The sequence below is a fragment of the Streptopelia decaocto genome (genome assembly GCF_964273445.1).
Source record: "Streptopelia decaocto genome assembly, chromosome: 20".
NCBI lineage: Eukaryota > Metazoa > Chordata > Aves > Columbiformes > Columbidae > Streptopelia > Streptopelia decaocto.
Genome location: NC_138675.1, coordinates 7,380,519 through 7,404,291, shown reverse-complemented (window position 1 = coordinate 7,404,291; position 23,773 = coordinate 7,380,519). Strand labels below are relative to the sequence as shown.

General features: G+C 66.8%; 3 protein-coding genes across 5 annotated transcripts; all 3 read left to right on the top strand.

The window, feature by feature from the left end:
- Nucleotides 1-169: 169 nt before the first annotated feature.
- NOL9 (nucleolar protein 9) lies at nucleotides 170-6,362 on the top strand. Its single transcript, XM_082069578.1, has 12 exons — nucleotides 170-395; nucleotides 464-689; nucleotides 812-939; nucleotides 1,079-1,217; nucleotides 1,660-1,756; nucleotides 2,430-2,527; nucleotides 3,253-3,414; nucleotides 3,606-3,879; nucleotides 4,466-4,577; nucleotides 4,938-5,115; nucleotides 5,667-5,800; nucleotides 6,039-6,362. Exons 1-12 carry the CDS (start codon nucleotides 204-206, stop codon nucleotides 6,165-6,167), a joined length of 1,869 nt encoding a protein of 622 aa, XP_081925704.1. The 5' UTR covers nucleotides 170-203; the 3' UTR covers nucleotides 6,168-6,362.
- A 2,502-nt stretch (nucleotides 6,363-8,864) lies between these two features.
- PLEKHG5 (pleckstrin homology and RhoGEF domain containing G5) lies at nucleotides 8,865-19,504 on the top strand (the record flags this gene model as incomplete). Its single annotated transcript, XM_082069932.1, is given in 22 exon segments — nucleotides 8,865-8,994; nucleotides 10,720-10,811; nucleotides 12,717-12,846; nucleotides 12,990-13,092; nucleotides 13,172-13,232; nucleotides 13,305-13,396; nucleotides 13,487-13,623; nucleotides 13,698-13,834; nucleotides 15,365-15,550; nucleotides 15,711-15,881; nucleotides 15,945-16,040; nucleotides 16,126-16,176; nucleotides 16,275-16,424; nucleotides 16,498-16,608; nucleotides 16,671-16,820; nucleotides 16,900-17,037; nucleotides 17,251-17,370; nucleotides 17,448-17,580; nucleotides 17,649-17,818; nucleotides 17,820-17,971; nucleotides 18,043-18,819; nucleotides 18,939-19,504. Coding segments are annotated over 22 exon segments (3,297 nt in total). The 3' UTR covers nucleotides 18,949-19,504.
- Nucleotides 19,505-19,810: 306 nt separating this feature from the next.
- Nucleotides 19,811-23,562, top strand: TNFRSF25 (TNF receptor superfamily member 25). 3 transcript variants are annotated; one of them, XM_082069923.1, is made up of 7 exons: nucleotides 19,811-20,039; nucleotides 21,603-21,798; nucleotides 21,888-22,019; nucleotides 22,101-22,253; nucleotides 22,327-22,408; nucleotides 22,491-22,552; nucleotides 22,638-23,562. In XM_082069923.1, the coding sequence occupies exons 1-7, from the start codon at nucleotides 19,998-20,000 to the stop codon at nucleotides 23,264-23,266; spliced, it is 1,296 nt and encodes a 431-aa protein (XP_081926049.1). In that variant the 5' UTR covers nucleotides 19,811-19,997; the 3' UTR covers nucleotides 23,267-23,562. The 3 variants fall into 3 exon arrangements, with proteins under 3 accessions (XP_081926049.1, XP_081926050.1, XP_081926048.1); XM_082069924.1 differs by lacking the exon at nucleotides 21,603-21,798; XM_082069922.1 differs by having other exon boundaries at nucleotides 21,888-22,253.
- Nucleotides 23,563-23,773: the final 211 nt, after the last annotated feature.

The window sequence follows — 23,773 nt, the reverse complement described above, 5'->3', positions numbered from 1 at the left end:
GCGGCACGTGCACCGGGAACAGCCCGGCCAGGCGGTAGCGGCCGGGGCAGCCGGCGGCGGCGGCCGCGCAGAGCCAGAGCAGCGCGGGCAGCATGGCGGCGGGCGGCGCCTCGTAACGGGCGGGCGGCGCCTCTTAACGGGCGGGCGGCGCCGGGCCGAGGGCGGCGCCGGGCGGGCCGGGGGCGGGGCAGGCCGGAGCGGCCATGCCCGCGCGGCGCGGGCCCCAGTCTCGCCGCCTCCGCCGGGCCGCGGCCCGCGGGGGCCGGGGGGAGGCCGCCTGGAGGGAGTTCGCCGCGTCGTTCGCCCGCGCCGGCATGGTGCCGCCGGCCGAGCCGGGGCTGGTGGCCGTGGAGTCGGCGGAGGGCGCGGCCGTGCTGCTGCTGCCGCCGCGGCAGGTGAGCGCCGCCCGCCCGGCCGCCGCGGCTCCCGGCCCCCGCCGCCGCTCACCGCTGCCCGCCCGCAGGCGCTGACCTTCACCGGGAAATGCCGCCTGCGCTGCCTCTACGGCGCCGTCCGCCTCCTGGGCTTCGCCGTGTCCCCGCACCAGCCGGGGCTGCCGGTCTTCTCCCCGGGCACGCACTGCGCGCTGTCCCTGGAGGCGCTGCCCGCCGCCCGCCCGCCCGCCGCCACCGCCCGGCAGCTGCGCCTCGCCGCCCGCGCCGCCATGCGAGCGCACCGCGTCCGCCGCCGTGAGTCCCGGGGCGCGGGGGGCGCGGGGCCGCCGCCATTTCGCGTGCGGGGGGGCGGCCATTTTGGGTGCCGCGCGGGCGCCGCCATTTCGCGCGGCTGAGGCGCCCCCCTCTCCGTGCAGCGGAGCGGGTGACGGTGATGGCGCAGTTCTCCCCGGACTGCGCGCTGGTGCTGCTGGAGCACCTGGACACGCCGGTGACGCGGTTCCTGCTGAGCCACCCGCCGCTGTCGCGCCTCTTCGAGCCCCAGGTGAGCGCCGGAGGCGGCTGCGCGTCCCCGCGCGGCGCGCCGCTCTGTCGGCTGCGCGTCCCCGCGCGGCGCGCCGCTCTGTCGGCCGCGCGGCCCCGGGCCCGGCGCGCGCCTCGAAGCGTTTTCCGCTCTTCCCTAGAAAAAGGAAGAATCCGGCTTCACCCCCGAGGCGGCGGCGCTGGCGGCCGTGGGCATCGTGCCGTGCGGCGCGGAGCGCGGGCTGCTGCTGTCCGAGAGCACGCTGGCGGCGCTGGAGGAGCTGGTGCGGGCGTGCTGCGGTGAGCGCCGGGCCGGGGAGCGGGGGCGCGGGACGCGGACCGTGCCCGGGCGCTGCCCGCGGGTCGCGTTCGGCGCTCGGGAGCTCCGGCGTCCCCTGCGCGGGTGGCGCCTCTTGGCCGCCGGACAGCGCCCGGCGGTGGCGCCGCTGCCGCTTGGCTCTTCTGTGGCCGGTGGAGAAAAACCCCCTCTCACGCACCCGGCAGCACTCAAAGCGCTGGAGCGGTCGGAGCTCTCAGCTGCTGGCGTTCAGTGCTGGGCCTTGCTCTCACCCGGGAGCCTCTTCCCTTTGCACTGCTACCGTTAACGTGCTCCTCTTTAACAGGTTTTTTTCCATTTAATTAAAATATATGGCAGACCACATCTGGGGGATGTTTTGGACACGTTGGAATAACTGACCGCGTTGGTCCATTTCAGAGCATGTTGTTTTGATTTTTTTTCCAGCGGAAGACGAAGGTGTCCCGGTGGTCCTGGTGTGTGGCCCGAAAAACACTGGGAAATCAACATTTAATAGATACCTAATTAATCTGCTACTGAATCGGTGAGTCTCCTTGTCTTCTAGAAGGTTTTCTGAAGTGGGGCTTGGGAGAAGGAAAAAAACTGTCTGCCTAGATTCTTGAAAAGCTGTTAGCACTGGAAGGTGAATATCTTTTAAAAACAACAAAAGTTCATAAAAATAGGCGTTGTCTTGGGCTCCTTTCATACCAGTTGCCTACTGGAACGTTTCTGTTGAAATACTGCTAAATGGCTGTCTGGAGCAGGGGAGCTAATTAAACGCTGAGCAGTAGAAATCCAGTGAATTGCCATTTGTGAGTGTCTTTGAAGTTTCTTGGCAGAGCAAGGTGTAGAAGTTTACTCTCCTGACCACCACATGCTTGAAATAAAGCCCATGAAGTTTGTAAATCTTGGGTGGCTGGTCTCAGGCGCCCAGTTACTGCAGGAGAGGTGCTGTGCGCCCAGTACCGCCTGCAGTCGTTGTTCCACCGGCGTCTGTCCAAGCTGGCTGGGAATGGAGCTGTGGGGACATTAAGCTGTAGCTGAGCCTTAATATCTCTTTAGGTGAGAGGAGAGAGATATAAGTGGTGGTTTGATTGCGTTCAATAATGTAATTTTGAAGGTGTGGAACAAAATCAGATTGTGCTGCTGATGTGTTCCAGGTCGTGTCCTGTTTCTTTTTTCAGTAGACACTAATATTCAGGCTTCTTTCACTGCAGCCTTCCCTCAGTTGAATATATGGAGTGCGACATAGGTCAAACCGAATTTACACCTCCTGGATGCGTGTCCTTAAGCAACATAACAGAACCAATTCTCGGTACGTGTTTTGCCACTTTCCGCAGTTGCCGGCAACCTGTTTCGTTTCCAGAAGGTGCTTTCTGAGCAGAGGCTGCGCTTGGGGGGAAGTTGCCACATCTGTCAGAAGTGCACGGAAAAGAAAACGAAGCTGGAGAAGTATTCTTGCTGGGGCATCTGAGCTCCGTGTGAACATCTCCCTGTACAGCGCGGAGCTGTTCTCCTGCGCGTTTTTTCTGGTTTAAAGAGAGGATGAGCTGGTGGAACAGGCTGTGGCACGTCAAAGTGGATTTTCAGCCTTTCACGTTTGAAAGGTCTCTGGGAAAGTCTTTCCCAGTTTTTAGTATCTCTAGATAAAACAAGCTAGAGAATTACTAAGTGGATCCACACAGGTTAGGAGCTGTTATGGGTGTTAGAGCCACAGAAATTGCTGCTGTCTGCAGTGCTGTGGGTTAGATATGGCCAGGTTGGTTTGCTTTTTGGATAATCTGTCTTAGGAGACTCTTGGTTTGAAATTCACAAATGCGTAACCAGTGATTTAGATTCAAACAAATAAAACTCCCAGCGTGGGGTCTTGCAAGTGACAGAGAAGTTTTTCCATAGGTGCAGGCTGTACGAGGAGGACCGTTAGCGTGTGAAAAGGGGGCGGATTATTTCAGGAGGGATTTCATGTAGGTGCTATGGGGATGGGAGGCTTTTTATTTCACCTGACTGGAACCAAGAGAGGTTTGCTGCTTGCTTTTGCAGGTCCGCCGTTCACTCATCAACAAACGCCACTTAAGATGGTGTATTTTGGACAGACTAGTTGTGAGCACGACACAGAAAGATACCTTGATGTCGTGAAGTACGTGTTCAGCTCCTACAAGAAAGAAGTGCCTTTAGTCATCAACACCATGGGCTGGGTGAAAGGTAAACAGGGAGACGTGTTCTCCCGAGGCGCTGCGGCAGCCAGCTGACGGTCACAGCGGCACGGCACCGCGCGTTCTAGAGCGTGTGGAACCAGAAACAGCGCTTGCCCCCCGCGAGCTGGCACTGGGCTCTGTAGCAGCGTTCTGACTGTCTGTGCAGCAGCAGCAATCGCGTTTTCTCCGCTCCAACAGGGGAGGGGCTGCTGCTGCTGCTGGACCTGCTGCGGCTGCTGTCGCCCAGCCACGTGGTGCAGATGGACGTGTGCGACTGGAAGGCCATGGCGCCGCTCACCCCCGAGCACGTGCGCCTGGCGCCCGGGCTCCACACCAGGGGCCGGCAGCCGGCGCGGCGCGGGCCGGCGGGGAGCTGGGCGGCCGGCGAGGGCGAGGGCGACGCGGCCGCTCCCGAGTACAAGCTGCTGTACGTGCACCCCGAGTTCCCGCGAGCCGGCGTCGCGGGGGAAGCGTAAGTGCAGAGTTCGGTGTTACCTGGGGGGCGGTGGGCTCAGCAAAGCCGTGTGGTCCTGGCTCTTTGCTTTGGCCTTGAGGGCTGTCAGACTGGTCAGTTATTAGTTCTTAGGGGTTGTGTGTGTGTTTGTGCTCTCTGGTGGTTTTGGGGGGAGGTTTGTATGGGGTTCGTGTTTTAGGTTGGGGAGGGGAGGGCACTGTTCTTCCTACTCTGCTCCCAGTGACTGTTGTCAGTTACTTTTACACTGGGCATGACTTCCATTTGGAATCATTTAATATTATGTCGTTTTTTCTACCTGGGAGGTTCCTTACCCATTATCTAATAACAGAATTTGTTAAAAAAAACCCACCACCCTGTTAATTAACGCCTTTTAAAAGCTGAAATAATACCTCCAAGAGATCACAGGATTTAAGGCAATAAAAATATAGCTGTAAATTTTCTTCAGTGATAAAAGCTTTAGAAGGTAAGCGTGTGTGAACAGTGGCCGGTGCTGCCCGGCGTCCGCGGGCGCTGGGCTCCCTGGTTTGAATTGCCGTGTGCGGATGTGCCGCCGTTCCCTGACGCGGCGCGGTTGCTTTTGCAGGCGAGTGCACAGCAGCATCCTGCGTGACATGGCCATCCTGGGCTACCTGGGCCAGCTGCAGCCCCCGGATGCGGGGGCGGTGCTGCCGCTGCACGGTCTTGTGCCGTACCAGGTAAACGGGCGGTTTTGGAAGGCGCAGGTGTTGCAGGGAACCGGCTCGTAGTAACTGACAGTTCAGCTTGTATTGAAAACGGGTTTTTGGAAGAGGGAAAAGCTCTGTGCTCTGCAAAAAGACGAGGTTGATGGGGTGTGCGTGGCAGTGAGGTTCGTGTTGGTGTTGCTGTGGCGCGTGTTTCTGTGTGTTCAGCTGTAGGCGTTGGGAGCGCTGGTGTTTGTGGTGAGATAATGCCTGTCCATAGGTGCAGGCTGGAGCTTCCAGGTTTGTGTACTTAGTGTTATCTTATCTCTGAACTCAAGCTAAATTGGTGTCGAGCTGATGAACGGGATTTTTTCTTCTTTTTCTGCCCCTCAGGTACCTTTCAGCGCTGTAGCGCTGCGGGTTATTCACACCGACGTCGCCCCCACCAACATCATGTACGCGGTGAACGCCAGCTGGGTGGGGCTGTGCCGGATCCCCGAGGAGATCCGGGGCCAGAGCGACGGGCCGGTGCTGCTGACGCAGACCCCGGTGTGCGACTGCCTGGGCTTCGGTGAGCGCCGCGGCCCGACCGCTCGCTCCGGCGGGACCGCCTGCTCCTTCGGAAACCGCTGACACAGCGGCACGAGATTAAAGAATAGTTGCGTGTCGTCTTTGATGACGCGCCGTGCTGCAGGCGCTTTGGTTTTCATTAGCTTGTGGTAACAGCTCTGGGGAACGTCACTGAGTGGCGCCTTTTGTAGCCTGCTTCTCTTGCATCTTCACAGTTACTGCTCTCTGGAGTCACGTTCTCAGAAGCAGATTCACGTGGCTTATGTGAAATTCCTTGAGTTGTCTGTCAGTTTGCGGCTGGATTTAACACCCCTGTTCTGACATGGGGTTGCCGCTGAGCCCCTGGGGTTGCTGTGGGAGCTGAGCAGGGACAGGTGGATTGGGTGGCTGTTCTTGTGTGTGCCGAGATACTGGAGAGGCAGGATACAGGTTATAGCAGAGCAGATTTTTCTCAAGATGTGTCTGGCCTTCCTCTCTTGGTGCTGCAAGAGCCGTTTATTCAGAGCAGTCCAAAGTTACCAGGCGAAGTTAAAACTGAACTGTGTTTTTCAGGAATTGTCCGAGGAGTTGAGATGGAGAGGAAGCTTTACCACGTTCTGACGCCGGTGCCTCCGGAGAAGCTGCGCCTGGTGAACTGCCTGCTCCTGGGGAACGTCGCCATCCCGAACTGCGTTCTCGTGGGCCAGGTGGGAGCTGCGCGGAGCCAACGGAGCCGCTGAGCTCCGGCTGCCCCGCGGCTTTTCCGTTCTCTGAGTCTGAGACGTGTGCGTGCCCAGAGATGTCTGGGCATCAGCAGATGGTTATCGTTCTGGAAGTTATCGTTAACACGTGGGAATGAGGCAGAAGAGAATGTTGTTCTCGTGTTTCAGATACCAGAGCGGGGTTTGTTTGGTGATAGCAAGTTGGTGTTTTTCCTCTTTCCAGCAAGGAGTTGAGGGTGAGATCCCCTATGTCACATCCGATTATAACTACAGCATCCTGGGGTCTGGGAAGCTGAAAAAGAAGAAGCATTTCAAGAAGAGGGAGTACGCGTTCGAGTGCGATTACACCTGAAGCCTCGGAGATGTTGGCAGCGGGATTTGTTCTGCAGGGAGTCTGGTGTGGTCGTGGGGCCCTGGTGCCACAGAGCTCCGAGAGACCCTGGGCAGGCGTGTCCGGTGTAGGTACCACAGCGTGTCCCTTTTTGATACGGTTTTATATTTTCAGTTTGTATTTTGGTGTTTTGTAATAAACATCTATTTAAAAACACGGGTTTGGTTTGAATTTTTGCTCAGCCTGCGCTGGTGTGGACGTGGCGGGCGGCCGGGGGCGGTGCCGTCGAGACGCGCTCTGCCCCGCGGCACCAGCGGTTCCTGGGGGAGGGTCTGGCCTTGGGGTTGCTCAGGGTTTTGGAGCGATCGGCTGTGCTGAGGGCTCGGCGCACGCCGGCCATGGCCTGGGGCTGTGCCTGGCCCGGGAAGGGCTCGTGCCCGTGGCTCTGGTGTCGCTGCTCCAGGAGAGAGGAGCAGGTTGGGTGATCCCGGGCGCTGCAGCTGGAGCTGCCGCAGGGAGGTGGCCGGGAGGGGGCTGGTGGCTCTGTGCTGTCACTGCTGGCCTCCGTGGCGGCCTCTGCAACCCGCGTGAGTGGGGACGCCGCTGGGTGCTGCCCCACGGCCGGCTCCGCTGCCACCCGCTGGTACAGCTCAAGTTCAGGGCCGTGCGTGCACCTGGGACGTGTCGCCCGGCTCGGGGTGGATCGTGCAGGGGGGAGAGGCCAAAAGGGGTAAACGTGGGGAGGAACCATCTCCTGTGCTGTGCAGAGCGGGGGACACAGGCTCACCCCCTCCTCGCCTGCTCTGCCCGGTGGAAAGGCCAGAGGCGCTTTTGATGGTTGTGTGTGTTTTGCTCTTTCGCAGCTCTTCCCTGGGGCAGCGCTTTGCTCCTGGCCAGGACGAGGCTGGCGGGAGGTGCGCGGAGCTGAGCGAGCGTCTGGGGCTGAGCTGGGGGCGTTCTCTGGAAAACCACTTCTGAACCGGTAACACCGCTGTGTCAGGCGTTTCATAGAACCACAAAAATAACCTGAGTGCAGGCCCTGTACCGCGGCGCGGCTCTGTACCGCGGCGTGGCTCTGTACTGCGGCGTGGCTCTGCCACCTCCCACACGGGACAGCGCGGCCCCGGCTCTGCAGCCCCTGAGCCTCTTCAGCTGCCCTGGGGCTGCTCTCCCGCGGAGGAAGGGGGGGTGCGGAGGAAGGGGGTGCGGAGGAAGGGGGTGCGGAGGAAGGGGGACATGGGGCGCCCTCGCTGCTGGGTCCGTTCAGCTGGCAGCCGCTGTAGGTGTGAGTAATCTGCAGAAAATGCTTCTATCTGGTTTGCCAGGAGATTTCCCAGCCCTCCAGCAATAACGTGTACCTGCAAACAAACAAACTACATGGGACAACTAGCAGGAGGGGGCGGAGCTGCGAGGGGCTGTGCAGAGTTGCTACCTTTTAAAGAGTTAAAGCTTTAACTTAATCCAGGCCTAATTATCCCCATCTGGCTGGGTCTAGCAGTGAAGGAAGGACTTGGCTGGCAGCCTGACCTGAATGGTGGCTAAAATAAATACAGGGGCCATCGTTCAGCCAGGGGCGAAACCCCGGATGGGGCGGGAGTTCAGGTCACAGGGGAGCAGGTGCAAAAGGCACCGGGAAAGGTGAGATGGGCGAGCAGCGCAGGCGAAATGCTCGGCACAGACCCCCCTGGGCAGAGCATCCCCCCGGTGCCGTCACCGGCCCCAGCACCCGCCCGGCCAGCGGCGAGGGACCCGCACGGGCCGGGCCGGGGCTCCCCAGGAGCTGCGGCACAAGCGGGTAACCCCCGCGCAGCCGCACCGAGCCTCCAGTGTCCGTGCGGGACCTTTCGGGGGAGCAGGCAGCCAGTGCCCCCAGTGCAGCATCCCACAGGAGGGGGCGGGGGCACGGTACCGTGATCGATGGCAAATCGGTTGCTCAGCACTTAAAGCATCAAGGATGTGCTAAATAAAGCAGGTTTGGGATTTTTGTGTGTGTTAGCGCCTGTCAACTTCACAGCAAGGATTGATTTTCTGATTTCTGGTGCCTGGAAGCAGCAAAACTGTGGGGAGCGTGTGGCGCCTTTGGGAGAAGGTGCTGTTGATGCCGGTGGGTCTGGGGGCTGGGGTCGCCTCGGCCTGGCTGACTGTCCCGCTCGGTGTTTTGCTTCTCTGCCTGTTTTAGGGGGAGTTCTGCGCGGGGCAGGATGAAGGTGCCGTCCTTTGCTGCCCTGGTGTGTTTCAAGCCCTATCTGGTGCTTTCCCGCTTCCTCAGATTCAGCGGGGAAAACCCCTCCAAAGACCCCCAGCATTCCCCACGCGGGCCAGGCCCCTGCGTGCCCGGGGCTGCGGCTGGGGCGACGCATTCCTGCCCCCCCAAAACCATGCGATGGCAGGGCCGCCGCACAGCCCCCCCTTGGTGCTGATTATTTTAATCACAAGCGCGTCTTGTCTCCGTGGCCGAATGTCTTTCACAGACGGCGGAAAGTGAAATTTGTGCAATGTCTGTAGGAGGCTGAAGAAAGGCCCTTTGTGTGCCCCCCGCGCGGGCGCTGGGCAGCCTCCAGCGCACCCTCTGCCGCCGCGGCTCCCAGCCACCGGCCTCAATGCGCCGCTTGTCCGGAGACCGGGATCCGCTCTTAAAGCCGGAGCCGAGCTCCCCCGGTCAGTCCCACCGGTGGCCCCGGCGGGGTGGGCACGGCCCCGGGGCCCCCCGGCCCCAGGATGTTCCTGTACTGGAGGAAGCGGGGCGCCTACGAGCTGGAGGCTTTGCCCGCGGGGCTGGCGGGGCTGCAGTGCGGCGTGGAGCGCTTCTCCTGGAGCTCCAGGCTGGATGTCAGCGCGGAGCTCGGGGGTAGGTGGCTGGGGGCTGTGGGGAGCTGGGGGGCTGTGGGCAGCAGCCCTGGGCCAAACCTCCAGCCCTGGCAAGGAGGGTGAGGGGCCAGGAGAAGTTCTGGCCGGAGTGGGGATGTTGCAGGGATGACGGATGCTGCAGCGGGATGTTGCAGCGGGGATGCTGCAGCGGGATGTTGCAGGGATGACGCTGCAGCGGGGATGCAGCAGGTGCAGCAGGGAGCGCTCAGCAAACCCATGGAACAGTGAGCTGCCACCGTGCGCTCTGTTGCGCAGACGGTCCAGTTTCAGACTTGTCTGCTGTCACCAGGACAGCCGGGTGTGATAACGCAGCCGGTGGCGGCGGCAGCGGGAGGTGACCGGCCGGGCAGAGGAGCTGGTGGGGACAGGATCCCTCCTCCGGCAGCCCAAGTGGCTGGTGGGGACCCGGGCACCCTCCTGCCTCTGCCAGCGACCGGGGCTCCCGCGGTGCTCCCGCCGAGGGGCTCCCGCCCCGCGCAGGCCCCGGCGCACGCGTGACCCGCTGCCAGGGGCCGCGTTTGGCAGAGCCACGCGGCTCTGGCCGTGCCGGCAGCTGCGGCGCGGGGCTGCTCCTCGGCGCCACCGGCCGCTGCAGCCGGCCCCGAGTTTTCGGTGAGTTTGGAAACTTTCTCTCGGGTGCGGGAAAGAATTTCCTATTTGTTTCCATTATTATTCCTGAGAGGTCAAGTGAAACAGCGGTGGCGGGGGGCGGGGGCCGGCGCTGCGGGGCGGCCGCGGGGACAGAGCCCCCATTGTGCTCCCGCCGTGGGGGCAGCGACAGCCCCGGCTCCCGGGGGGCAGCGAGCCGAGCCCGGCCCGGCTGCGCCGGCAGTGCCCGCCATGCCGCGGCAGCCCCGGCGGCACGGGCAGCCCTGCCTGCACCGGGAGCTGCGGCAGCCGGCACCGCTCCGGACTGACTCCCCCTCTCTGGGCAGAAGCAGCGGCTTTTTCGGTGCTGCCCCAAAAGGCGTTTTCCCCGCAGGCTGGGTCTGACCCCGGCCTTGGCCGCGGTCCCGCTCGGGCCGGCGCGGATGCCGTTGCTGTTGGCAGGAGGGATGGGGAGAGGGGAGCGGCGCGAAGGGGGAAGCCCCTGTGCCGGCTGCCGGCGTGGCCATGCTGGTGGCTTTTCCTGTGCCAGCTCCATGCCTGGTGGGGCAGGTCCCATCGGAGCACCCCTGCAGCCCCGCAGGAGGGTGTTCATGCTGCTTGGTTACTACAAGCCGCCCAGAGTCTGTTATTTTTAAATGATTAGATGCGACACATAACAAAAGCCTTGAAAATAGGATTTGTCCCCAAGGCCGATTTAACTGTCAAAGCTTAACGTGGCTCCTAAGCCCCACTGGGGACTGGCAGGTGGCGGATTTAGTGTCTCTGCCGCAGCCTCGCTCAGCGCTGGCCCCGGGGAGCTGGGACAGGTCCGTGTCCTGATCCTGTGACTCGGGGCGCTGGGCAGGAGGTGCCACGTCCTGGTGCTGTGGGACACGGGGAGCCCGTCCCCAGCGGGGACCCAGTGCTGGCCCTTGGGCACGGGGTGTCAGCCCGGGGGGCTGCGGGGCAGGCAGGCCCAGCCTCGGCTGAGCCCCCGTGCTTTGCCAGGCCCTCAAACCCGGGGTTTGTGGCGCGGAAACCTTGGTGCGGCCCCCCCTGTGTGGGCAGGGCTGGGGGATCGCTGCACTGCCCCGCACTGACCCCCTCTCTCCTGCAGCTGAGCTGTGCCCGACGGAGGAGCCGGTGCCGGAGGAGCCGGTGCCACGGTGCCAGAGCCCCGACTGTGCCGGCGAGAGGACCGCGGCCGAGGTGGGTCCTGCGGGGCGGTGGCAGCGCCGGGCAGCTCCTGCTGTGGCACTTGGCGTTGGTCTGGGGGGCTGAGAAGGGGCAGCGGGCGGCTCTGCCTCACCCGCCGCTCCCCGCACCGCCGGCACGGCTGTAGCCCCCCCAGCCCACGCTGGCCGCACGTCTCCTGGTGCTGTCACGGTTCTGCCGCCATTTGATGGTACATCGGTGGCTTGCCCGTCTGCCACAGCTGCCGTCATTCGGGCTGATTCGCTCCAGCCCTTCTGTGCCCCTGCTCACTAACGTGACTCCAGCGCAGGTTTCGTGTCCCTTCTCCCCCCACACCGGGTGTGGGGCCGCTGGACCCACTCGGCAGCTCCCAGCGCAGGTTCCTGGCCTGCAGGCGGTGTCCTGGCGCGGCGGCAGGACGGCAGCCCGGCTGTGCCGGGAGGTGTGCCGCCGCGCTTTGTTTGCACGCTGGGGCGGCCGGGCCAGCGCCGGCGGGGACACGCGTGGCACTTGGCTGCGGCCACCCTGGGGCACAGCCAGGACTGCCAGGAGGGACCTGCCAGGGCCACCCCGCTGCTGTCACCAGAGACCCCTGGCAGCAGGTAGCGTGGGGCGAGGGTCCTGGCCAGGCACGGAGCTGCACCGTGTCCTCCTCGCCTCGCGGGGCAGCTTCCAAGGGCAAAGCTGCTGCCTGGCAGGAGCCCGGTGGGGCTGGGGCTGATCCCTGGGGTGGGCAGGGGGGTTTGGGTGTCCCACCTGGCCCCCCCTGCGGGGACAAGCCCAGGGCTGAGCTGCTGGCACAGGGTGGACGGGGAGCCCTGTGTCTCGGCAGGGCGGCTGCGGCCCTGGGGTGCCCGCTGAGCGAGCACCGGCTGCGGTTGCTGCCTGTGGCCACACTCCTGTCCCGCAGGTGCCATGGTGGTGTTGGGCTGGGGCAGGCGGGGGAGCGGAGGAGGGTGGGGGGCGTAGGGCGTCCTGGCCGGGGCTCGTGTGTCTCCAGGCTGCGGCTGCCTCGTGCCTGGCACAGGACACCAGCGGGTGCCACGGGGGTGGGTGCTGGGGCCCCTCGGGAGCCGGTGGGTGGCGGGAGGGCGTCAGCTCTGACCTCAGCAGCACCGGGAGGAAGGAGGGCAGGAAGCGGGGGCAGCGGGAGCTGCACGGGCGCTTCCTCAGCACGGCTCTGCGCTGCAGGCAGCAGGCACCGCTCCTCCCCAGAGCCCTCGCCCCGCTCCACATGCAGCGCGGTGACGGGGTCCCGCGGGGGACGAGGACGTGCCAGCGGTGCAGCGGGGCTTGCTGGCGGTGGCTGGTGGCACCACCGTCTCCAGGAGCGCGGTCAGCTGGAGGCTCCAGCACAGCGGGCGCTGGCCGGGGGTCACGGGCCGTGTGCTGCACTGGGGGCCCAGCCGGGGGTTTAAAAATAACCTGCTATGAATGCCCGGTGGGGCCGGGGCCGCAGCCGGCGCACAATCGGAGGAAACAGGCCGGCTTTGAGCATTGTTTCTCTGCAGACACTCGCTTCCTCCGTCCTGCCGCGGGGACGCTGCTCTCGCCAGCACAAAGGGGCTGCGGCACAGGAACACGGGACCCCGGCACCCGGCGAGGTGCGGGTGGCATGGGCACAGGTGGCTGTGTCCCGGCTCCCTGTCCCATCCCCACGCAGCCCTCCCGGTGTCCCCGCTCAGTGTGGCGGAGCATGGAGGGCCCTGCGGTGCAGACCCCGGCCCGTGGCCCTACCCCACTCAGGCTGCTCTCCCCGTGCCCGCTCTGCCCCCAGTGTTGCCATGAGCGGTGCCAGCAGCAGTTTGGGATGAGAAGGGGTGTCCCGTCCCCACTGCTTCTGGTGCTGCCCATCCCCCCACCGGCGTGCCGTGGCCGGCAGCCCTGGGCGGCCATGCCCGGTGACACCTGCGCCCACAGGGATGCCAGCATGCCGAGTGCCGGCGGCTGAGCTGCGGCAGCCCCCCCAGCCTGCGTGAGCTCTGTGACAGCCAGCTCCATGGCGCCATGTCCTGCGACAGCCACATCCGCTTCGACCCGCACCCGCAAGGTGAGCCGGGCTGGCTGCGGCGGCACTGCGGTCCTGGCAGCTCTGCGGCAGCGAGATGCGCTGGTGGCCGGTGCAGGGGGCTGCGACCAGAGCCGGCGCGATGCCAGGCGTACCACACAGCCCCGTTCCGCACCCCCTTGCAGGCTCCATCCTAGCCCGCAACATGTCAACGCGCTCGTGCCCGCCACGCACCAGCCCTGCCTCCGACATGGAGGAGGAGGAGGAGGGACCGGCGGACAGCAGAGGGTGAGCCCCCGGCTCTGCGCGTCCCCTCCACATCCCCAGCCCTTGGCGACCCCTCACCCTGCCCGCCCTGTGCCCACAGGGAGCGCAGGAGCTCAGCGCTGAAGCTGCCCAAGAGGAAGGCTCGGCGCAGGCACACAGACGTGAGGCACCGGCCCCTCTCCTTGGTGCTCAGTGGGAGGGACCCCCGGGTGAGCAGCTGCCGCTCCCCCCAGGACCCCAGTGCAGAGTGCTTCACCCTGAGGTTCGACCTCGGCGTCGACACCGGGGCGGAGATCGTACCAGCCGTGAAGAAGAAGTCGCTGGGGTAAGCCTGCTGGGGACAGGTATGGGGACAGGTGCCGGACCTGATGTGTAGGCAGATGTGCAGACGGACTTGGGGCTCGTGTCCCTGCAGGGAGGTGCTGCTGCCCGTCTTCGAGAGGAAGGCGATCGAGCTGGGCAAGGTGGACATCTACCTGGACCAGTCCCACACGCCGCTGTCCCTGCAGTTTGAGGCGTTCCGCTTCGGGGGGCACTACCTGCGGGTGAAAGGTGCGGCGGGGCCCGGGGGAGGCTCGGCTGCCCCAGGGTTCTCGGGGGACTCTGACCGTCTGCTGCTCCTGCAGCCAAGCCCGGCGAAGAGCTGAAGGTGGAGCAGGCGGCATGGGATGCCAGGTCTGCCGGCCTGCCCGTCCTGCGGCCCGCCAGCACCGCTGCGCCGCTCGAGCCAGCGCCAGGGCGCCGAGAGGGCGCTGACAGCCTGGTGAGTGCCGGTGCCAGCCCTGGGGGGTGTCAGGGCACAGGATCCCCCTTAGCCATCCTTGCTGGGAAGGTGGAGATGTGGGGCAGCCGCTGCTGGATTTCCTTGTGTGGTGTGAGCTGAAGATCCCCCAGAGTCCCCAAGAGCCATTAGGGCTTCTGGCTGTGCCGTGGTGGCTGTGCCGTCATGGCAGTGCACAGGGAGCGCCCTGTGCCAGGCGTGGCACTGGCCCTGTGGCCGTGGCCCCTACAGGCTGGCACAAGAGCAAAGGCAAACAGCAGCCTGGAGGCCCCGGCGGCTGCAGCCGCTCAGTGCGGTCCCAGCCCCGGCGCTGCTCTCGCTGCGGCGCCTGGCAGCTGCTGAGCACAGCTCGGTCCTGCCCTGTGGACCCTGGCCCCAGATAAGCCGTGGGGCCAGGCTGGCGCCACTCCCGTGGGAGCAGGCTGCCACGCTCATGGGAAGTGGTGCCGGTGGGTGGGACGGGCGCTCAGCCCTGCGCCGGCTGCCCTTCAGGTGACGAGCTGGCCGTGTGGCCAGGGCTGGTGGCCGCCCGCGTCCAGCACTATGACACCTGGCTGCGGGACCGGCAGGGCCCCAGTGGGGCAGGGGGCTCCGAGAGCACCAAACAGCCCTCACGGGGGTCTCGGCCCCCACTGCCTTCCGGGGGCCTGACGGGCGCTGAGCTGTGCTGGGTCGATGGGGCTGGAGGTGGCTGTGCTGCCTGGGGACACAGTGGCACAGTGAGTAACGGGGACAGTGCATGTGGTGGCTCTCCCTGCCTGGAACCGGGGATGTGGCAGGGCATGGGGCTGTGCCAGCGGTGGTAGTGGCACCGTACCATGTCCCGTGGCTCGGTGGCACCGTACCATGTCCCGTGGCTCAGTGGCAAGCAGGGAGCCCTGGCCCCGCAACCCTTTGTGCCAGGGCAGGGAGATGGCAGCAGCTGTGTCCCGGCACGGCCCGGGGAGCTGCCGGGAGCAGCCAGTGCAGCGCTGTCCGGGACCGCGGGAGCACTTGGCTGTGACCCAGCGCTTGTGGCCGGCCGGGGGGGCTTTGATCTCTGCGCTGAATTGTTTGGCTCTGGTCAGCTTATCTGGTGAGGAGGGAAATTAGGTTTTCGGAGCTGGCCCCACCTCCTTTTGTTTCGGAGGAGCCCAGCCACTGCCGGCCTGGCTCCGGCTGCACCGTCCGAGCTGGGAGCGTGGCCGGGTGGGTGGCTCGGCCGGCGCTGCGCCCCACGGGTGCCCCGAGCCCCCGCGCTGCTGCGGCCGTTTGCCTGCGACCGGCCGGGCTTGGCCAGGCAGCGCCCGCGGCCCCGCGCCCCGGGATGCAGGTAGGCAGGTCAGTGCGGGCAGGGAGCGCGGCCGGGGGACGCGCTGCCCGGGGTGCTGTCTTGGTGTCTGTCTGTCCTGCGGGTGCTCGAGGTCAGCCCTGCTGTGGAATGGGGCTGCACCCTGTCGCTGTCCCCGTCCCGCTGGCCTGGGTGCGCAGTGCTGGGCGCTGACCCGCGGACACTGGCCGTCCCTGCCGCAGGCTCCAGGCCGGCGGAGGAAGAACATGACAGAGTTCCTGGGGGACACCAGCATTCCCGGCCCCGAACCGGCCTCCCACGGTGGTGGCTCCCTGCCCGCCAATGGCACTGACACCTGGAAGAACCGTGCTGCCAGCCGCTTCAGCGGCTTCTTCGGCTCTGGCACCAGCGCTGGCTCCTTTGGGCGGGTAGGTGGGATGCAGGCACAGGGACAGGGGCAGTAGTGGTCCGCAGCGATGCTGGGGAGCTGGGATGGGTCCCCTGGGCTCCAGGCCCCCAGCTCTGCGGGCAGGGTGAGGGGCTCTGTGGCACATCCTGGCCCAGCCGCTCTGCCCCTCATTTTGGCAGGAGACAGAGAAGCTGGAGCAGCTGGTGAGCCGGCTGCACGCCTACAGCACCTTTGGGCTGCCCAAGCTGCCGCCCCAGCTCTGCTTCGACCGCGACTCCTGGGAGGAGGACGGGGACGAGGCCGGGCTGGCGCTGGAGGACAGCTGGCAGCAGATCATCCGCGGCGCCGAGGTAGGACCGGGGCCCACGGGGGTCTGCGCGGCCGCTGGTCTGTGCTGATGCCCGGCCCCACAGGCCCTGTCGCGCCGGCAGTCCCACCAGCAGGAAGCCATCTGGGAGCTGCTGCACACTGAGGCCACCTACATCCGCAAGCTCCAAGTCATCACGGACGTGAGTGCTGGCGTCAGTCGCGCCGTGCCGCGGCGGGGGGCCCGGGCTGTGGCTGCACCCCACGGCTCCCTGCTCTGTCCCGCAGCTCTTCCTCTGCTGCCTGCTGAACCTGCAGGAGTCGGGGCTGCTCTGCGAGGTGAGCGGGGGGGCGGTGGGGCCGGGACGTGACCTGGGTCTGGCCGCGCGGCGCGGTGAGGGTGCCGTCCCCGCGCAGCCACCCGCCTCGCCACACAGGTGGACGCTGAGCGGCTCTTCAGCAACGTCGGGGAGATCATCCGGCTGCACCGGGAGCTGTGGCGCAGCGTCATGGCCCCGGCGCTGGCCAAGGTGCGCCGGACCGGGGCACTACTTGACCCCATGGACTTCCTCGATGGCTTCAAGATGGTGAGTGGGACCCCGTGCTGTGGTGGGGATCAGTGCCACGCTGCGCCCCACAGTGACCTCCCTGTGCCCCCAGTTCGGCTCCCTGTTCAAGCCCTACGTGCGGTACTGCATGGAGGAGGAGGGCTGCATGGAGTACATGCGGGCGCTGCTGCGGGACAGCGAGCTCTTCCGCACCTATGTGACGGTAAGGGGAGTGGGTGGGGGCCGGGCGGGGGCCAGGGCCGGGCTGACCCCCATGTGCCGCAGTGGGCCGAGAAACACGAGCAGTGCAGCCGCCTGAAGCTGAGCGACATGCTGGTGAAGCCCCACCAGCGCCTCACCAAGTACCCGCTGCTCCTCAAGTCCGTGCTGAAGAAGACGGACGACCTGCGCGCCCGCGATGCCATCACCGCTGTGGTAAGAGGCGGGGGGCACGGGTCAGACGGGCGCAGCGTGGGGTGGTCTGCCCGCCCCGGCACTCACTGCGCGCCTGCAGATCGGCTCCGTGGAGCGCTTCATCAACCACATCAACTCGCGGATGCGCCAGCGGCAGGAGCGGCAGCGACTGGCCGCCGTCCTCAGCCGCATCGACGCCTACGAGGTGGTGGAGGGCGGCACCGATGAGGTAGACAAGGTAGGCTGGGCATGGCGGGGCTGCCAACCCGTGCCGTGCCACCCATGCCATGCTGGTTCATGCCGTGTCACACGTGCCACCCTATACCATACTGCGCTAGCCACTCTATGTCATTTCACACCACGTGACCCAGTGTCATGCCAAGCCCCCCATGCCATGTCACGCCACCCTATGCCCCCACCTGTGCCCGGCGCTGACCCGGGGGCTCCGCAGCTGCTCAGGGAGTTCCTGCGGCTGGACCTGATCGCCCCCATCCCCGGCGCCTCCCCCGAGGACACGCGGCAGCTCCTCCTCGAGGGCAGCCTGCGGATGCGGGAAGGTAAAGACAGCAAGGTGAGGACCGCGGGGCCCCTGCCCTCCCGCCCCACCCGCCGCGCCCACCAGCACCCACGGCCCCACTCTCTCCCCAGATGGATGTCTACTGCTTCCTCTTCACCGACCTCTTCCTCATCACCAAGCCCCTCAAGAAGGCTGAGCGCACCAAGGTGGTCCGGCCGCCCCTGATGATGGACAAGGTCGTCTGCCGGGAGCTCAGGGACCCAGGTGAGTGGTGCCAGGGGCGATGGGGGCTGTGGGGGGGCCCCAGGGACTGCTGACTCCCCCCCCGGCAGGCTCCTTCCTCCTCATCTACCTGAACGAGCTGGGCAGCGCCGTGGCCGCCTACACCTTCCAGGCCAGCGGGCAGGCGCTGTGCCGCAGCTGGGTCGAGGCGATGCGCAATGCGCAGGTGAGGGGCGTGGGGAGCGGGTGGGGGTCCTGTGGGTACCCCCGCCTGTCTGATGCCTCCCCCTCCCCAGAACCTGCTGCAGCGGCTCCGGCAGCACCGGCGCCTGGAGGAAGAAGAGGAGGAGGATGAGGGTGAGAGCAGCACTTCTGCCGCCAGCTCACCCACGGTCCTGCGCCATGGCAGCGTCAGCCCGGACTCACAGCGCTGGTAGGGAGCAGGGGCGCCCCCACGCACCCCTGGCCTGGCACAGCCCCCTCCTCACCCTGCTGCCCCCACAGCCCCTCCGACGGCTCCACCGAGACCCTCGCTGTGGTGGCGGCGGAAGGCGGCGATGAGCTCTCCTCCCCGGACTGGGATGCGGGGCCCTTTGGCTCGACCTCGGATGGCTCCTCCGTCGGCACCAGCACCTCTGCTGAGACCCCCACCTCCACTGAGACCCCCACCCAGGAGCTGCCTGTGGGCGCCCTGCCGGTACCCCTGCCCCACGGCATGGCGCCCCCGGCTGGCGGCTGCCGCTCGGCCTCCATCGACAGCGCCTACGGCACCCTCTCGCCCGCCTCGCTGCGGGACTTCAGCCAGCAACCGGAGGGGGTGTCTGGAGAGGGGCGGGAGCTCCCCCCAGCCCCTCCGGCCCTGCGACCCCCCTCTCCCCGGCTGCGGCGCCGGACACCTGTGCAGCTGCTGCCCTGCCCGGCCAGGGTGCTCAAGTCCAAGTCCGAGGCCAACCTGCCCCAGCTCCTGCCCCCCGGCCCCCCGGCGCCCCTCAGCCAGAGCCGCAGCCTCTGCGACCTCTGCGCTGGCCCCCCCAGGACTAGCCAAGCCCCCAGCCCCCCGGCTGCCCCCGGCAGCAGCAGCAGCTCCACCTCTGAGCTCTCGGAGCCAGAGGAGCCGGGGCAGAACCCGGTGTCGCTCCCCGGGGAGCTCGGCCATGCCGCCCCCCCCACTGCCCACCGGACCCTCTCGGACCCGCAGTCAGCCCAACACCGCAAGCTGACGCTGGCGCAGCTCTACCGGCTCCGGACCACGCTGCTGCTCAACTCCACGCTGACCGCCTCGTAAGTGTCCTCGCACGCTCCTGCGCGCTCGCTCCCGGGGGATGCTCTGGCCCTCCTGGGTGCTCACAGCGTGCAGGTCCTGGGACTGAGGGCATCTCTCCACAATCTGTGCCTTGCAGGGAGGTCTGAGAGCTGCCAGGGCCCTGAGGACAGACGCGCAGCCACACCAAGGATCTGCTCCTGCTTCTGACCGTAGCCGGGGTGCCGCGCCGGTGGGGACGCTGAGCGGTCCCCTCAGTGAGGACGTGCCCTGGGCAGGGCGGCACAGGGCTGCCCGCGTCTCCCTGGAACGGGGACAGATGTAGCGTGTGGCTCGAGCCGAGCCCTCGTCTGCAGAGATGGGGGTCATCGCTCTGGGCCCAGCCACCCCACGGTGCGTGGGACAGGCAGCCCTGGGGTCACGGGGGCCGTGGGGCTGTGGGGTGGCTCCTGTGGGTGAGGAAGGGATGACGACGTTGGCAGTGGTGAGTGGGGAAGGTGCTGAGAGGGATGCGGTGCAGGCGGCGTGGGAAGGAGGCTGGGGCTGGTGCCACGGGGAAGGTGCCAGGCTGGGGTGGTCGTGGCCGCGGGGTCTGGCGGTGGGACGGGCAGCGGTACCAGGGGCTGGAGCGTGGGCGCTGCAGGGGGATGTGGCAGCGGCCGGAGTGGCAGCTGCTCCCCTGTGCTGGGCTGTGCTCCGCGTCCTGGTTGAGCAATAAATGCACTGGTGCCCGTCGCCCCCGTCTCGCCTCTCCTGCAGCAGGACTGTGGTGGGAACACGGTGCGGCTGAGGGAGCCCCGCCAGGGCCGACACCGCGGGGACGCTGGGGACAGCCCTGGGGCTTGGGGTGGGGATGGAGCTGTGAGGAGGGGGTCAGCGCCGCCCTCCACAGCCCCAGCCGTGGTGGGTCTGTGCCAGCAGGAAAGGGAGGGCAGCGGCCCGTGGTGAGGCGGCGCAGGTCCCTCCCGCGCACGGCACTCCCAGCATGTCGTTTCGCATCCCCAGACTCGTTTCCAAAAAAGCATTTCCTCCTGCCATGGTTGGGTGTAAAAGCCTGTGTGGGGAGGGCTGGCGCTCACTCACCGCACACCGTGTGCTGCTGGCGGTGGCCATGGGGTGCCAGGGCGCCCGGCCCGGGCACTGAGCTGCCCCAGCACCCACCGCCCGGCCCCCTCGCCCCCCGGCATGACCCAGCTGCATGGCCGCAAGGATGAAGCGCTGCTGCCTGGGGGTGGCTTGGGTGAGTGCGGCGGCACCGGCGTCCTGCAGACCCCTGGCACCAGTCGCAGGTGCCCCGGGGCTGTGGCTGTGGGGGTTCTGCAGCGGGAGGGGGGTAAGTCCCGGGCAGGTGTGCTGGAAACCCTCGCGCCCCCGGCTGAACGCCTGGAACTGGGGCCGCCCTGCGGCAGCACCTGCAGCAGGGAACAGCGGGCATGGCCACAGGGACCACAGGCACAGCCACGGGGACTGCAGGGGTGGCGCAGCCACAATGGCTGCGGACATGGCTGCAATGCTGCTGTGGGAGCTGCGGGCCTGGTGCCGGGGCTTCAGGGGGCGCCCTGCCACAGGCACCAGCTGTGCCGACAGCCTGCGGGCACGGGTCAGGCTGGTGGTGACTGCCAGAGCCGTCCCGGCACTGGGTGGGGGTGTTCCCGGCACACAGGTGCCAGGAGCAGAGGCCGCGCCGGGGCTGTGTTACGGGCAGGGTGGTGCTGGCACAGCAGATGAAGGGGGGTCCCGGCAGCGGGACGGCTCCTGGGCCTGCGGCTCTGCCCTGCGGGGGCTCCGCGCCCCCCGCCCGCCGGCAGCGCGGGCAGGCCGTGCCCCGCCGCGGGCAGGCCGTGCCTCAGCGGTGACTCAGATGCGCCATTGGCAGCCGAGCCGAGGTGGCCGCCCCGATCTGCTGTCGGCACTTCGCGAGCAGGACGCCTGTGCGCGGTTTCCAGTCTGTGGCGGGTTTAATAGAAAATGATTCAGTTGCCGTAATCGGGGCCATCGCGGCTGGGAAATCCAGCCCCCAGTAAGGAATCCCCTGGCTGCCTGCCCGCGCCGGGGCGCTCCCCGGGGCGGGGGTGCTGCCGCGGGCACCCCCTGGCTGCCCCTGCCCGGCTCTCTGGAGTGCGGGGGCTCCCCTGGGGGCAGCACCGGAGCCCACGGGAGCGGTGACCTACTTTGGGACGTACGTATGAGGCACGATAGCATCAGGGAGAGCGTGAGCCAGGCACGGCTTCCTCTCGGGCAGGAAATCATCTCCTCTGCGAGAGATAAACCCCAGGAAAGCCAACCTCACAGCTTAACCCTTCGGCTGCTGGCGCCCCGCCAGGCTGGCCGTCCGTCCCGCGGGCAGAGCACCAGTGGTGGCCCCTGCGCCACCTCCCTCGGCCCCAGCGACAAGGCTGGGGACAGGTGGCTGAGCACCCCAGCAGCCTGGTGGCACCATTTGCAGAGCACACGTGGGGCACCCGGTGGCGGCCCCCCAGGCACAGGGGGTGGCGCAGCAGCTCCCCCGGTGTCTGTGCCTCGTGGTGCCGGCAGGAAATCGCCTGCTTGGGTACAGCGGGGAGAGTGCGGCACAGGGGCTGCCACGGGGCATTCCCAGCCCCAGGCCCCACACCCACGCAGCTCCAGGGCATGTGGGGCTGCAGCTCCAGCCGTTCTGCCCAGTGCCACACGGGTGCTGAGCAGCACCGGGCCAGGCTCCGCTCTGGCTGCAATAGCCCAGTGTGTGCAGCTGGAAAGGGAGGAGCACCCCGCTTCTGGGGCGCCCCAGCTGCCTGCATCCCTGCCTGCTCCCTGCCTGCAGGTGCTCCTGGCCACGCTGCGGCTGGCAGCGAGTGAATCGCAGCCCCTGGGGGCCCAGGACCGCGTCGTGCTGCAGGGACGGCGGGTGCTGGCGCAGCCGCCCGCCCGCCCGCAGCGGCACACCGCCAGACCCCGCTGCCCCGCCGGCATGAACTGGATCGAGGGGACCCACCAGTGCTGCACCCCCTGTCCCGCAGGTGAGAGCTGCCCAGCCGGCACGGCACGGCACGCTGCGGCACACCGGTTGCATTGCACCGGGTGGCCATGCTCCCTGCTGTCCCCACAGGGACGTTCCTGCGCAGCTCGTGTTCAAGCCGCGGCAACGACAGCGACTGCGCTCCTTGTCCCACCGGTACCTTCCGCGCCCAGCCCAACACCTTCCGCGAGTGCCAGGCTTGCTACGAGTGCGACCGCCACGGTGAGCCGGTGCTGTGCCACACGGTGTTGCGCTGTGCCATGCAGCGCCTGTGCTGTGCTGCTCACCACCTGTCTCCTGCAGCTTTCCAGAGCGTGCTGAGCAACTGCTCGGCCACCAGCAACGTCGCCTGCGGCTGCGAGCCCGGCCGCTTCCGCGACTGCGTTGACGAACACTGCAGCGAGTTCTCCTGCCGGCAGTGCCAGCCCTGCACCGGGCGGCTCATCCAGCGGCCCTGTGAGTTCTGCCGCCTGCCCCCGGCCGGTCGCCCCCAGCGGCGCCGCCAGCCTGACCCCCGCCCTCTCCACAGGCACGCAGCTGCAGGACACGCTCTGCGGCACCTGCAAGCCCGACTTCTATGCTGAGGGGGGCGAGTGCCGGCCATGCCACACGTGAGTGCTGACCCTCCCTGTGCCCTGGCCGGGGACACGCGCGGGGCTGTGGCACGGCACCCATGGCTCCCTGTCCTTGCAGGAACGCCCAGGAGACCTGCGGCAAGGAGTGCCAGCGGGCGTGCAGCAGCAGCGGCAGCCGAGGTGCAGGGGCGGTGGGGCTGGGGGTGGTGGCGCAGGGGACGCCACACCAGCTGGCTGATGGGGACGCTCCCGTTCCTCCTTGCAGGCTCGGGGCTGGAGTACGTCCTGCTGGCGCTCACCGGGCCCCTCTTCCTGGGCGCCCTTGCCATCTACCACAAGAGGAGGCGGCTTCGGCAAAATGCCCTGGCGGGTGGCCCCCTCCCTGCGGCACAGGCGGCCACCCCTACAGCTGAGGCAGTGGCCACGCCATGGTGCCAAGCCAGTGCCTGGGGCTGGGACAGTCTGTGCTGGACCCGGCCGTGCTCTCCCCCGAGGATGGAGCATGGCACCGGCACAGCAAGGTGGAGCCCCGAGCACTGGGCGCTGCTGCGGGAGCAGCCCCACGGCGCAGCCCAGCCGGGCGGCGAGCGGGACCCCTCCTCCCCCCCGGAGCCCCGCGCCGCCCTGCTGCAGGGCAGCCAGCTCTACGCCGTCATCGACGCGGTGCCGGTGCGGCGCTGGAAGGAGTTCATGCGGGTGCTGGAGCTGCGGGAAGCGGAGATCGAGCTGGTGGAGCTGGAGGTGGCCCACATCCGTGACCAGCAGTACGAGATGCTGAAGCGCTGGTGCCAGCAGACCAGCGCCTCGCTCGACCGCGTCTTCGCCGCCCTGGAGCACATGGATCTGGGTGGCTGTGCCGAGGCTCTGCGCCAGAGCCTGCCGGCGGGCCCCTGACCCCGGCACTGCCGCCCTGCCGGAAGGAGCTCCCAGCACCTCCCCGGCTCGCCAAGCACCTCAGGCAAGCCGTACCCCTAAGTATTGTTACTTACGCCGTGTAGACATTTTATGTCAGTTTTATGTCCCCTCCTCGCCCGCTTGCCCCCCTATTTATGTCCTCCTGCTCCCAGGGCCAGGGGGGACGCCGTGCCCCGGCACACCGGCTGCCCAGCCGCTCGCGGGACGAGCGGCATCGAGCCTGCCGCAAACCCATGGGATAGTTCTCGAGGCCGCCTGCTGCCAGGTGTGCCTGCCCCCACCCCAATAAAGCGGAGTGTTCTCCAACTGCCGGCCCCCGGCCCTTCTTCCCGGCACTGCACTAGCCCGTCAGGGCACCGGGGCACTGCTGGCATCAGGGCCACCACCAATGATGTGGCCACCACGGGTGATGAAGGCAACATGAGTGATGGTGGCGATGGGGGAACCACATGGGCGCGGCGTGGCACGGGCAGGGGGTGGCGTGGG

What these genes read in the sequence shown, in the direction of transcription:
- TNFRSF25 (XM_082069922.1), top strand. Translation starts at nt 19,998, where the DNA reads ATGGCCGCAAGGATGAAGCGCTGCTGCCTGGGGGTGGCTTGG. An exon ending in CTGCACCCCCTGTCCCGCAG is followed by an intron (nt 21,799 to 21,887) that starts GTGAGAGCTGCC and finishes CTGTCCCCACAG; the next exon opens with GGACGTTCCTGCGCAGCTCG. An exon ending in GAGTGCCGGCCATGCCACAC is followed by an intron (nt 22,409 to 22,490) that starts GTGAGTGCTGAC and finishes CTGTCCTTGCAG; the next exon opens with GAACGCCCAGGAGACCTGCG.
- NOL9 (XM_082069578.1), top strand. Translation starts at nt 204, where the DNA reads ATGCCCGCGCGGCGCGGGCCCCAGTCTCGCCGCCTCCGCCGGGCCGCG. An exon ending in CACCATGGGCTGGGTGAAAG is followed by an intron (nt 3,415 to 3,605) that starts GTAAACAGGGAG and finishes CCGCTCCAACAG; the next exon opens with GGGAGGGGCTGCTGCTGCTG. An exon ending in GTGCGACTGCCTGGGCTTCG is followed by an intron (nt 5,116 to 5,666) that starts GTGAGCGCCGCG and finishes TGTGTTTTTCAG; the next exon opens with GAATTGTCCGAGGAGTTGAG.